Source organism: Musa acuminata, chromosome BXJ1-11 (assembly GCF_036884655.1).
Source record: "Musa acuminata AAA Group cultivar baxijiao chromosome BXJ1-11, Cavendish_Baxijiao_AAA, whole genome shotgun sequence".
Taxonomy (NCBI): Eukaryota; Viridiplantae; Streptophyta; class Magnoliopsida; order Zingiberales; family Musaceae; genus Musa; species Musa acuminata.
The window spans coordinates 1,431,824-1,443,203 of record NC_088337.1 but is presented as its reverse complement, the minus strand read 5'-3'; the positions used below and the strand labels follow the sequence as shown (position 1 = coordinate 1,443,203).

At 42.8% G+C, this 11,380-nt stretch overlaps 3 protein-coding genes across 5 annotated transcripts; 1 reads left to right on the top strand and 2 right to left on the bottom strand.

Moving 5' to 3' along the window:
• LOC103970178 (uncharacterized) lies at nucleotides 1–2,557 on the top strand. Its single transcript, XM_009383845.3, has 7 exons — nucleotides 1–138; nucleotides 216–737; nucleotides 924–1,141; nucleotides 1,241–1,388; nucleotides 1,503–1,588; nucleotides 1,794–1,885; nucleotides 2,162–2,557. Exons 2-7 carry the CDS (start codon nucleotides 651–653, stop codon nucleotides 2,425–2,427), a joined length of 897 nt encoding a protein of 298 aa, XP_009382120.2. The 5' UTR covers nucleotides 1–138; nucleotides 216–650; the 3' UTR covers nucleotides 2,428–2,557.
• A 1,569-nt stretch (nucleotides 2,558–4,126) lies between these two features.
• On the bottom strand, nucleotides 4,127–6,665 carry LOC103970177 (uncharacterized). Of its 3 annotated transcripts, XM_065088916.1 has the most exons (6): nucleotides 6,460–6,665; nucleotides 6,317–6,387; nucleotides 5,300–5,348; nucleotides 5,118–5,224; nucleotides 4,760–5,022; nucleotides 4,127–4,672 (listed from the first exon to the last, which is right to left on the bottom strand). In XM_065088916.1, the coding sequence occupies exons 1-5, from the start codon at nucleotides 6,506–6,508 to the stop codon at nucleotides 4,966–4,968; spliced, it is 333 nt and encodes a 110-aa protein (XP_064944988.1). In that variant the 5' UTR covers nucleotides 6,509–6,665; the 3' UTR covers nucleotides 4,127–4,672; nucleotides 4,760–4,965. The 3 variants fall into 3 exon arrangements, 2 of the variants coding, with proteins under 2 accessions (XP_064944988.1, XP_064944987.1); XM_065088915.1 differs by having other exon boundaries at nucleotides 4,760–5,224; XR_010481036.1 differs by lacking the exons at nucleotides 4,127–4,672; nucleotides 4,760–5,022 and having other exon boundaries at nucleotides 5,124–5,224; nucleotides 5,300–5,387; nucleotides 6,460–6,548.
• Nucleotides 6,666–7,212: 547 nt separating this feature from the next.
• LOC103970176 (abietadienol/abietadienal oxidase) lies at nucleotides 7,213–11,195 on the bottom strand. The gene is made up of 10 exons (XM_009383842.3): nucleotides 10,639–11,195; nucleotides 10,103–10,348; nucleotides 9,518–9,848; nucleotides 9,276–9,425; nucleotides 8,915–9,154; nucleotides 8,660–8,743; nucleotides 8,338–8,416; nucleotides 8,059–8,180; nucleotides 7,787–7,914; nucleotides 7,213–7,571 (listed from the first exon to the last, which is right to left on the bottom strand). Exons 2-10 carry the CDS (start codon nucleotides 10,324–10,326, stop codon nucleotides 7,466–7,468), a joined length of 1,464 nt encoding a protein of 487 aa, XP_009382117.2. The 5' UTR covers nucleotides 10,327–10,348; nucleotides 10,639–11,195; the 3' UTR covers nucleotides 7,213–7,465.
• Between the last annotated feature and the right edge of the window lie 185 nt (nucleotides 11,196–11,380).

The following is an 11,380-nucleotide window of genomic DNA, read 5'->3' as shown; positions in this document are numbered from 1 at the left end:
TATGATCGAGAGACGAGGGAATAAATGGCAGTAAAGAACAAGAAAGCTAACGTAAGAGGAGAGCGAGAAGGGGAGGGAGGCGGACTCATTAAAGAGCTCTGTTTCGTTATTCTTCCATCGGAGAGAGTGGCGACAAAGGTATTCTTCTTTCTTCTTTCTTTCTCTCTATGGAAACGCCCGCTCTTTTTGTTCTACTTTTGTTTCTTCCGCCATAGGAGGAGCAGAAGATGCAGTTTTGCGAGAAGAACACGGAGGGGGCTGTCGCTGGGAGCAGAGGAGCTTGAAAAGGTCGAATTTTTCTGAAGCTTTACGTACCTCCGAGTGTCGTCCCTTCTCGTCCCCTGCTGCTGCCGCTTCTCGATCACCGGTCGAACATTGACGGAGTGTTAATTTGCTATGGTCGTTCGAGGACGAGTAATGAAAGCGAGCATGCGGTGATTTGGGACTTTCCGGGCCCTTCCCGTCGCCTCTCGTCTCCACTGGTCCAAGAACAGAGCACCTGCTCTGATCTCCTCCTCCTTTCCTCTTTTTCTCCTCTCTCTTCCCCCTTCTTCTTGTTTCTTGAGAGAAAAAGATTGGATCTTTAATATATTGGAAGGTTGGGGACAGCGACAGTTCATAGAACAGTAGTGTAAATCGGCGGGGAAACGATGAGCGCGAGCTGGCGAGGCCGCTCCAACCTCCAAAGCTTCCTCGAATCCACGACTCCTTCGGTGCCGCCCCACAAACTCCCAAAGGTCTCTCTTTTCTTTCCCCTCCCTGTCATGCATTTATTACTTGGATCAGTACTATTCATACATGTTAACCATTTCCTTTGATTTATTTTGTGTTGCTCTCGTAATATATGAGTGAATTCGGATCGGAAATGATTGCTCTCTACATCCGGAGAGGTTTGAGCTCCAATTCTTGCATGGTGATTACAGTCATGGTGTCGAGATCTGAGCAATCTTTGGCAACTGGACGGGAAGGACAGCGTGGAGTTCTTCAACCTTGGAGACCTGTGGGAGCAGTACTACGAGTGGAGCGCCTACGGTGCCGGTGTGCCGGTCAGCCTGCACAGTGGAGAGATGGCAGTCCAATACTATGTGCCATACCTTTCCGGTGTTCAGATATACACTAACAAAGCTCCTGCTGCTCCCAGGTACCTCTTCTGCTCCCTCTGGCCCAAATAGCTATCTTTTATCATGGACGCCTGCAATTGAGCTGGATTAGATTGGCTACTCTGTTCTTGCGATGACAGTGAGCACGAGTACAAGAACCTGGCCAGTTCAGATGCTGCATCCGAGTGCTTAGAAGACGCAAGGAGAACCAGAGAGCGGATTGGGCACATGTACTTCGAGTTCTTCGAGAGCTCTTCTCCTTATGGAAGGATTCCACTTCTGAACAAGGTATTTTATGTGCCTATGTTGTTTGTCTGTCAAAATATTTGCACTTTCCTGCTTCAGAATCTCTCTCTCTCTCTCTCTCTCTCTCATTCAGTCATTTTTGGGGTCTGTTAGTAGGTGCTTGAATTGGCTCAGTCCTACCCAGGATTGACATCTTTCAAGAGCACAGAGCTCTCTCCTGCTAGTTGGATGTCTGTGGCCTGGTACGCCTCAAACCATCTCTTTTTCATCTCTCGTCAAAAGAATGAAATGTTAGCTGATAATTCTGTAATCGAGGAAGGAAGATTGATTACCAAACAACATGTCTTGGACTTTGGGACTCAAATTCTTTTCGATAGTTCTAGCACAAGGAACAAAACAATTAAGGTTGTTTGGGTTCAAGGCTTAGTCCTGTCTCTCGTTCAACAGGTATCCTATTTATCATATCCCAACCAGACGAAGCGTGAAGGATCTGTCCGTGTGCTTCTTGACTTACCACACATTGTCCTCTTTGTTTCAAGGTATGTGTTTATGCTGTTCTTCACAACCTCGGAATTGGCAACTCGACATGAATCGTATCCAACACCAAAACACTTGTGTTATTTTAATATATTTCATGGCCAACTGGATTTCTCTCATCCAATAAACAATTTACGGGTTTGGCTTCATTGATTGTGCTTGCTGTAGAGGTAGAAACTCATTGCTTTCTTCTACATCCTGATGCATTGATGCGAAGTACTATCTCAATGAAATCTACATCCTTTTTATGGAGATGTTTCTTCCGAATGTTCATGCAGATCAGATTCATGAGAGCTTCACAAATGATCTGACCTCGTTCAGAGACGGGAAGAAGAATGGAATGAAACCCGAAGAGAAGTGCGACCGCATCTCTCTTCCTCCATTTGGTCTGGCCACTTACAAGCTTCAAGGGAGCCTGTGGACGATGGCTGGCACAGGAGATCATGAGAGAATCACCTCCCTCCTCGGTGCTGCAAAGTCATGGCTGCAGCAGCTTGAAGTCCAGCACCATGATTTTACCTATTTCACGACACACTTCGTATGAACAACACCATTGGTCAAACACTGCCTCGGTCTGCCGTAGTAACTTCTCGTGTTAATATGTTGAGGATAACTACAATGAAGAGAACCTTCTTAGGGTGACCGGAGATCATAACAAAGAAATCTCAAGACTTTGTGATCCTGAAAGATTTGTCTTTTTCCGGAGGTGGTATGTATAAAGAAATCTTTATACATACCAAAGCAGAAGATTGCAGTAAGCTTAAAGAAACATATTGCAGACGAAGACCTTCATGGCTTGGAACACCAAGAGGAACGAACCCTCATGGAGACGATGCGCTTGTGGAGAACCACCCACCCGTCTGTTGACTTACCCGCTTTCGTCAACCCGTTGACCCATTTTATCGTCCATCTCTGCGAGTGTTATTTGTACCCTATTTCTACTGCTACGCAAAAGACTGAAAATAAAAAAGTATTTTTAATATAAAAAATAAATTCAAAATATCTTTTATCAAATAATTAAGTGCATACATTACGCGTGCGGGTAACAAATGCGTACGGCGCATCAGAGATCCTTCTCGTGCTTTTAGCGCCACTGTCGATGATAACATCGACAGCCAGCTTTTTCACTCGAGGGTGTTCGACTGTTGGGTGGTGGAGGAGGAGGAGACGACAGAAAAGAGTATATAGTTTTGGTATCGATCAGATTTCTTCTTCTCTCCAATGCTCTTTTTTTCTTTTCTTGATGACACTTGTAGTAGTTACTGCTGTTCTCGGTGGTGCGGTTGATTGATCGGAGCAGCTAGCGATTTTGGTGGGGTTTCGGGGGAGGAGGGGGAAGAGAAGAGGGATGGCGAGACATCGACATCGGGGGGATACTGAAGGAGCTGCCCAACGAGGGGCGAGTGCCCAAGACGAAGATCGCGGTCGGTGCCGATGCTGATGAAGCTGTTGCTGGCGGGGATGAACTTCTCCCGCGGCACCCACGAGTACCTCCGCGTCGCCATGCACAACACCCACATCCTTTGCGCCGTCACGCTCGACACCAAGGTCTTTTTCTTGTCTCCTTTCTCTCCTTCGTTGTTGTTCTCGATTCGTCGTCTTTGTGTGATTAGGTCGTTGCTGTGTCGTACTCATCGGTTTGATGCAGACGGACAATGCTAATTAAAAGATAACAAGTACTTTTTTGCATGGAGAGTTCTCTGTTTCTTTCCAAAATGCCAGTCCTGTGGGGCTTTTCTTTTTCTAATTTTGAGGATGTGCGACTGTGGTGTGATCGGTCGGTCAATTTTCTGTAAGAGTTGAAGCAGACGGAGTGGAAGCCATAAAGGATTGTGACATGAGAATCTTCCTTGTGCCAGATTTGCACGTAAACCAACATTGCAACATCAACTTCTGTCGTGAATGAGTGATGATATACACTGATTTCACGGATTAGTATAGAACTTTGGAAATTGCCACACAACGACAAGTAAGCAAGCTTTGGAAATGGTAAACTACCGTATGAACAAAGCATAACTCTTGTAATCCAAGCAAAATTAGACCATTCCACTTGTTTGATGTCAAAGTGATAAGCCCTTCTCGAGGAAAAAATATGAAAATGAAGGACAAATAGTTCTCTCCTTCCATCCACATTCTATTTTCCCTGGAAATTTTCAACAGATATTCAGAATGCAAAGGATTTGATGGTGAGTGTTGGAAAATCTATCCTCACAACAAGAGATACAATGTTCGCAAGTCAAACGTCCAGTTTGGAGCATAAAAATTGCTCCTTCAGATATAATTGCATTGATGTATTGTGGAACGTGGTTTGGGTAAAAATAGCCGAAGAGTTGTATCTTCTACCAACAGGTTTGCTCACATTAGAAAATTAACAAGACAGACCTACAACGACTAAGTTGTAGTGAAAACAAAATAGAAGAGAAAATTCCCGAGGATGCTATGGTTGTATATTTTCCTCTGGTCATTCGTCATCAGAACTTTCATAAGCCAGTCCTAGCAAACTTTTAACAGTATATTCTGGTTTTTGATTGGCCTCGTCGCCATTAGTTTTCATGGAAGTATCTTCTCGCACCGGCTGCTCCTGCTGCTCCTGCGTTGCAACATTAGCTGCCAGACATGCATTTTTCTGGGTTTTGGATGGCGTTGAATGAGAGATATTCTTCCCCGGTTGTCCCTCACCGTCTCCAGTTGATGAGACAGTCGGTCGTTCAGATTGCAGTGAACTAGGACTTGAAACTTTCTGCCGTTTAGGTTTGATTCCAATAATGTTTTTCAAGAGATCTTGCTGCCTGTCCATCAAGGAAATGATCAATCAGATTTTTCTTAAAGAAAACTAGTCTACAGTATTAGGAAGCCAATGATAAGTCCAACATCACCTTATGCCACTCTTGGGCTTCGGTTCAACCCGAAGCGGCAACGGCAAGGGCAAAGGTGCAGGTGAGGAATCAACCAGACTTGCAGCTTTGTACTCAGAGAGTCAAAGAAAGAAAGAAAAACAGAACAATGATACAAGAACAAAAAATATGTTAACATAAGCCAATGATAAGTCCAACATCACCTTATGCCAGTCTTGGGCTTCGGTTCAACCCGAAGTAGCAAGGGCAAAGGTGCAGGTGATGAATCCACCAGATTTGCAGCTTTGTACTAAGAGAGTCAAAGAACGAAAGAAAAACAAAACAATGATGCAAGAACAAAAAATATGTCAACATATGCAACTCGAACACACGAGGATATCTTAAATGCAGCAAAAGCTTGTTTCTCAGTGCACCGTAGAAGACGCTCAGCATCTTCCTCAGCTTCCATCTGTTCCTTTAGATACAGCAAGTCATCACTGTCCAAAGCTGGAAGCAAACCACTACAAAGTTGGCAATATCATGTAAACACATAATGTCATTACTAAAAGGAAAAGCAAGTACCGCCTCGCCCATGAAGGTAGCCTCCACGTTCACCGGCAACTTCCTGCATCTGCTAGCATCAACCGCCCAACAGGAGAAGCCAATATCCCTGCCGGGGCATGTTATCAGAACACTATAACTGAAAATGTATGAATTTACGAAATCTACACATCCAAACAAGTGATCAACATAAAAAATTCACTTGCATCAACCCAATTGTATTCCACAGTTTATGCCAGTAAATCAACATTTCTGAGGCATCTTTTAAGTTTCACCATATGGAAGTTTTCTTTCAGTGCCTCCCTGCGTGTTTGTGGCTGTTAACCAATCTAACAAGGTGTAAAACTTCAACACAGAAGTAGAAGTTTGCTATGTTGGAGAAAATAAATGCTAAACTAAAAAAATTAAAGATTGCTTGAAAATGTGCTGTTGGCAGTACATTACAACAACGAGATATCATCATGATCTTCAGAATATTCTGGACAATTCATCTTACATGTATAATTATGTGATATTATATACACCTAAATATGAACCAAAGATGAGTACACTTCTCTCGATAAGTAGCAGTTCACATGATAACTTGTTAAATACTAGGATTGATGAATAGGCGAATCTTGTGTTTTAAATCAGAATCCATCTCCCATGAGATCACATCCAAATTAAGCGCGACAGCTAGTTTGACACAGGCCCGTCTCCAGGAAACCTAAAGAAAGGAAACAATCCGTACCAGAGACCGACGAAGTACAAAAAAGATGTAATTTTGGCTAAAGAAAGGAAACAAATACCAATTAATAACCCAGAAGAGGCACCAAATGGAAGAAGAAAGATATAACATTGGCAAAAGAAAGGCACCCAACACAGACGAGGTATTGGACGACGAACATATATTCCTCGAACTTCGAAAGAAAAGAACCTTCCTCATAGCAACAACTTAGAAGAAGACAACACTACCAATACAAAGATTCCTCTTCTCGACGAAACGTATAGAATCGGTAGAAAAGAAACAATCACCAATAGAAGGGCCGATTGGCTAACCTTTGCTACCATCCGTTGGAACGTGATGTCCTCGTCGTCGATCTTGTCCTTCCCTTTCCCCCATTTTCGATCTGCCGAATCGAATCAAGAACATTTAACACGGAGCATGACAACAGCTGGGAGAAACTTGTCGATAGGAATACCTTTCGGGTCGCTGAGGTTGGTGTACTCTCGCACTTCCTTTCCTGCCATGGTTCGCGATTGCCAGCGAAGAGAAACCCTAGCCCACCGACGTCACCGCCACCGGTTTCCGGCGAGAACCACACGATCGAGAGAGAGCGCCGAAAGCCCTAGAAAACAAACGGGGACTTCGGGTGGCCTTATCGCGATAGCTCGAAGCTTCGATTCCTAAGACGGTCTGCGCAAGGCTTTTGAGCTTCACAAAGCTCGGGCCCAAATAAGATGGCCCAATGCTTTCCACTACTCAGCCCAACTTGATCTCTGCCGGCCACTTTGTCAACGTCTCGGACAAACATTAATCCTCAGTTTTAGTCAAATGGTAAAACCTTTATACGAAAAGATAGAGAGTTGTTGGAGAAACTCTATAAATAGAAATGTATATATATTTTTTTAATAATTAATAAAAATATTATTTTAATATTTTGATAAATCCTAGGAGATCGATCCCCTCGAAGTGATCCTCGATCCTCCCTTTTATTCCTCTTCTTCCACGATAAAACCCTAAGGGTCTTATCAAAAGCTCACTTACTCCGAGTTGATAATGCGGCTCGATATAATGAGTTGTTTAAGTCACCCAATTCCACAAACATATCATAAATCTAACTAGCTTCAAAATTATATTACACTTTTCTGAAAACAGCATATCACCATCTCTAGTTGGCATTTTGGTTTTGAGTGAGACATCAGAAACAACCAGATCAATGATCACAACCAAGTTTCACCAGGAAAACAAGATACAATATGTGCCCAAATGAATGAAGACTAGTACTAAAACATCGAATTATCTAGCATGGTTTTCATGACAAATATTTCTAGAGAAAAAGAATAACTACATGTAAACCCTCGTCTGCATTTTGAAGAGCATAAAAGCTTGTGATGAGTATAGAAACCAGCAGTGTCTAGTGAATGTACATTGACAAAGTGAAAACCCGGCAAACTCGATTTCCTTGAGCAACTCTGTCAGATGTATCAGCCTACAACTTCATCAGGATTCTTGGTTATATGAATTTGGAATCCATTCACTAGCCGAGCTGAAGGGAAAAATGACATCCTATCTTCTTTGACTTGAATCCATCTGTTAAGATCCAAAGATGCATTTCGAGTAAGTTCATTAGTTCAGCTCATTCTTGCTAGAACTGGCACCGGGTATGCGTTTGTGTGAATACAATTCCTTTTGTTCATTCTCTAACCGACATTTTGTGGAACACTTTTTGCTCTAAGTGCATGAATCAAAACAAGTTGAGCATACATTTGTTTTATTAAAAGCTGGACAAGAAGTAGAATGCAAACCTGAGCTTAGTAACAATATGATGTAGAAAGAAAGCAATCTGAAGTCGAGCTAGTTCAGCCCCTGGGCAGCACCGAGCACCCCCTCCAAATGGTGTGTAAAAGGGACTAGTTCTCCAATTTCTCTTATCCTTCAAATCCACAAGAAAAGAACTTCATCACTCCATGTTTGTGCACAAACATATCCGATTGTGATTGCCAATCACATTACATTCATGTTAGCCTAACATGTAGAATTATCACCACGGTAAACAACAGGCAAAAATACCACAAACCTTGTTCTCTTGATCCATCCACCTCCAAGGGTGAAAACTCAAAGCCTCGGGATATATACTTTCATCCCGGTGAACTGCTGAGAGAAAGGGAACCACGAAGAATCCCTTTGGAATAGAAAAATCTGACAATCGTTAGAAGAAGTAACTGAGTGAGGCGATTCATTCTCGGATTGTTGGTTTTTTCGCTGCAAGAATTACCAAATTCTACATAGCTTCTTTGTATGTTTAGCAAACACTGGAAGAGTTGAGACGAACACCTAAATAACAGGAAACAATTACCTTGATACTCGATATCCACTTTTGCTTCCCTCAGTAACCATATTGCTATGCCTCCAAGTCTAAGTGTTTCATCGATGACCTGCATGTATCGTTGTAGTCATTCTCTCTGCGTTATCGGTGCAAGACATGCCTTTATGCCATGGATAGGAACAGGAAAGACTTGTGTTCAGGTTTCTTGCTTATCCATTCGAGTTTTTATAGCTTACCTGGAAGATTGATATCTCACCTACAGTCACTGTCTTTAATGCACCATTTTTGGTTTAAGCACCTATGACTAGCGTCTCATACAAAATTCAGCTAAAGTTGAGAACAAGTATCATACACAGAGAGTGAATGGCATGGCTTCATAATCTTCCCGAGAGAGCATGCCACTGCCCCTTCTTCTTCTAATGCTCATTTGCTCATCCTGTTCAACCACACATAAGCGGATATCAACATAACATTACATTTGATACTGTGGGGTGTAGGGGAAGAAAAGATGTCATGAATTCTAACACAAGCAGAACTTGGTTTATGCAGTAGGCATGGATTGTTGATGCTAAGTTGGGTGAAAAGAAGCCTTAGATGTAGCTCTTACCTGCACTTGCTCCAATGCATTGGGGCAGTGAGTAAGGAAATAGAGAGCAAACAGCATTGTTTTAGCAGTCGTCTCGTTTCCAGCAAATAGAAGGTTGATTATGAAGTCGGAGATGACATCATCAGGTAAGTTCTCCTCCTCGACCAGTCTCCCGAGGACTCCATTCTCTCCTGCAGACCTGGTTTGCTGTCTTGTGATCTCTATCATTTTCTTGATCTTCATGGTGATAGTTTTCCTTGCCTGCCATGTCCAAATTGCTCGTTAGCGCGATCGCGATGGATCAACAATTCTGCTCGCTGGAGAGATCAAGCTTTTCTACTCTTGCAGAAGTTTGGAAAGCTATTAGACGGTGTGCAGTTACCTTCATTGCAGTGTAATAGGTGAATCCAGGCAAGTTGATTGGGACAGAGAGGCAACCATCGACAAAATCTGAAAATAGGCAAGCCATCTCACCGATCTCTGATTCGGTAGACACACCTAATAGCTGATTGACCATCAGGTTGATAGCAACCTGGAAGGAGATCAATTTAAAGTCTCAGAAATTTACATTCAACAACTAACTTCTCACAAAGGTATAGAAGCAAGCTGTAGAGCCTCACTTGCCTTTCTGCACAAGTCTTGGAGGACTATGACATGGTTATCCTGCAATGTGCTTAGTGCTCGAAGCATAACGATCTGCATGTCCGCTAAGAAGTGGGAGTTCAGATTGAGCTTCTCTGCCCTCATCATGTCCATAGCAATCCCATGAAGCTTTCTTTGCTGCTGTCCATGAACTACAATGACCCCATTCCGGCCTACCAAATCTCTAAAGGATTTTGGATAACATGACTGGAATAATTTCTCTTCGTGTTGGATGATGAAACGGTTGAAATATGGATCAGCTGAGACAACTGCTTGTTTACCGAAGAGATTGCATCTGAAAATTCTTCCATACCTGCATGTTTTTGACACAATGCAGAAATGTTTTCCTTTCAGACTTATGAACCAAATAGTTCTATCGATCTTTTCGCTTTTATTGCTAAAAGTTCTCTCTTTTTTGACAAAGCATTGAATCAACACAAGTAGTAATACAGGGTTGGAATTTGCCCCCCCTTTCCTTTTGTTCAACAATATAAACTGATCTGACGTATGTAGATTTACGAACTACAGCAACAGAGAAAAGACTAATTGAAACTTCTCTTAATCTACCGCCTGACTTGATCTTCCACGAATTTTGGTGGATGAGAACTCGCCACAGCCATGTACCATTCAAGGCCATGACCAATTAGAGGCCAACTTCTTCCTCCTGGCGGCAACTTCTTTGAAGTTCTCCGAATCGTCCTTTGATGATTCCGTTTACAGATCCAAATAGAGATGAAGAGGAGCAGGAGTGCAGCCACAGAAGTCCACGGGGAGGGCCAACTTTCTTCCATTTCTTGGAATAAGAGTTGCCACCTGCTTGAGAAGAAACAGGTAAAAATTGTTAGCAACGCCAAGAGTTTTGCTCAAGATGAAAAGAGGCAGATTAATCTACTCTTTCGATTTTATCTTGCCATTCGTTTAGACATTAGAGATCTCGATAAAGATCAAACAACTATTGCCGACGAACAAAACCCTTGACATCACTGTGCAAGGTCGTAAGAACAGAAACTTCAACACGGATTGAAATCGCTTAAAGCGCAGTAATTTCTACAATCACTCACCATTAATGGAGGATTTTAAGAAAAAGGAAATCATGTACATACTCTTAAACCGACATTGTCAGTTCGAATTCATAGTTTTTCCACAGAGAAGAGATCCTGAGCAGGCCGACGTCTTTCCCTCTTTTATGTTTCATGTGGTCTATGAACTACGATTCCTCCTGACATCTCTCTCCTGCCATGGTGGTAGATAGTGACGCTGTAGCGGCGTGCAAGCAAATGCTGGCCGGATATGCGGAGCAGAGGCTGCACCGCAAATGCCACTCTCCTCCTCCTCTCTTTCTTTCTAATGCATCAAACTCCCAACTAAGAAGACATGAAACGTGGGGCAAGCGAGTTCTCCAAGCCGTAAACCGCGGAAAACAAAGCAAGAAAGCTTGGATTCCATCAGAAAGCTGGCATTGACATTACAAGATGCCAACTTGACAAAGGCTTTTCAGTATACTTCATCGTCGAGATGAAGTCAAATAAATATGCACGGCCACGAGGTTCATATGATAGGCAGGTTGGGAAAGTAAAACGATGGACGAACGCCTTCGAATAGAATGGGAAAGACGAACACAAAAAAGAAAGCAAGCACTATGCACGAGCAGGGATATTAAATGAGGGCGTTGACCAGACAAGAATTAGGGCAGGATTCGTGCTTCGGATCGTTGATCCTTTTTATCTCGATTTTTTTGGTCGGATTCGGGCCTATTCGACTCGATTCACACTCATTTAGGCCTATCAATATATGGGCCGTCTTTAGGCCCATTAAACTCATGTGCCGAGATCCCAAGGCCCATTG

Coding starts and splice junctions, on each gene's coding strand:
- LOC103970178 (XM_009383845.3), top strand. CDS start 651: ATGAGCGCGAGCTGGCGAGGCCGCTCCAACCTCCAAAGCTTCCTCGAA. Junction 738..923: donor CGCCCCACAAACTCCCAAAG/GTCTCTCTTTTC, acceptor TGGTGATTACAG/TCATGGTGTCGAGATCTGAG. Junction 1,389..1,502: donor GGATTCCACTTCTGAACAAG/GTATTTTATGTG, acceptor GTCTGTTAGTAG/GTGCTTGAATTGGCTCAGTC.
- LOC103970177 (XM_065088915.1), bottom strand. CDS start 6,508: ATGGCAGGAAAGGAAGTGCGAGAGTACACCAACCTCAGCGACCCGAAA. Junction 6,388..6,459: donor CAACCTCAGCGACCCGAAAG/GTATTCCTATCG, acceptor TCGATTCGGCAG/ATCGAAAATGGGGGAAAGGG. Junction 5,225..5,299: donor CTACCTTCATGGGCGAGGCG/GTACTTGCTTTT, acceptor GTTTGCTTCCAG/CTTTGGACAGTGATGACTTG.
- LOC103970176 (XM_009383842.3), bottom strand. CDS start 10,326: ATGGAAGAAAGTTGGCCCTCCCCGTGGACTTCTGTGGCTGCACTCCTG. Junction 8,417..8,659: donor CCATGCCATTCACTCTCTGT/GTATGATACTTG, acceptor CGATACATGCAG/GTCATCGATGAAACACTTAG. Junction 7,572..7,786: donor CATATTGTTACTAAGCTCAG/GTTTGCATTCTA, acceptor GGATCTTAACAG/ATGGATTCAAGTCAAAGAAG.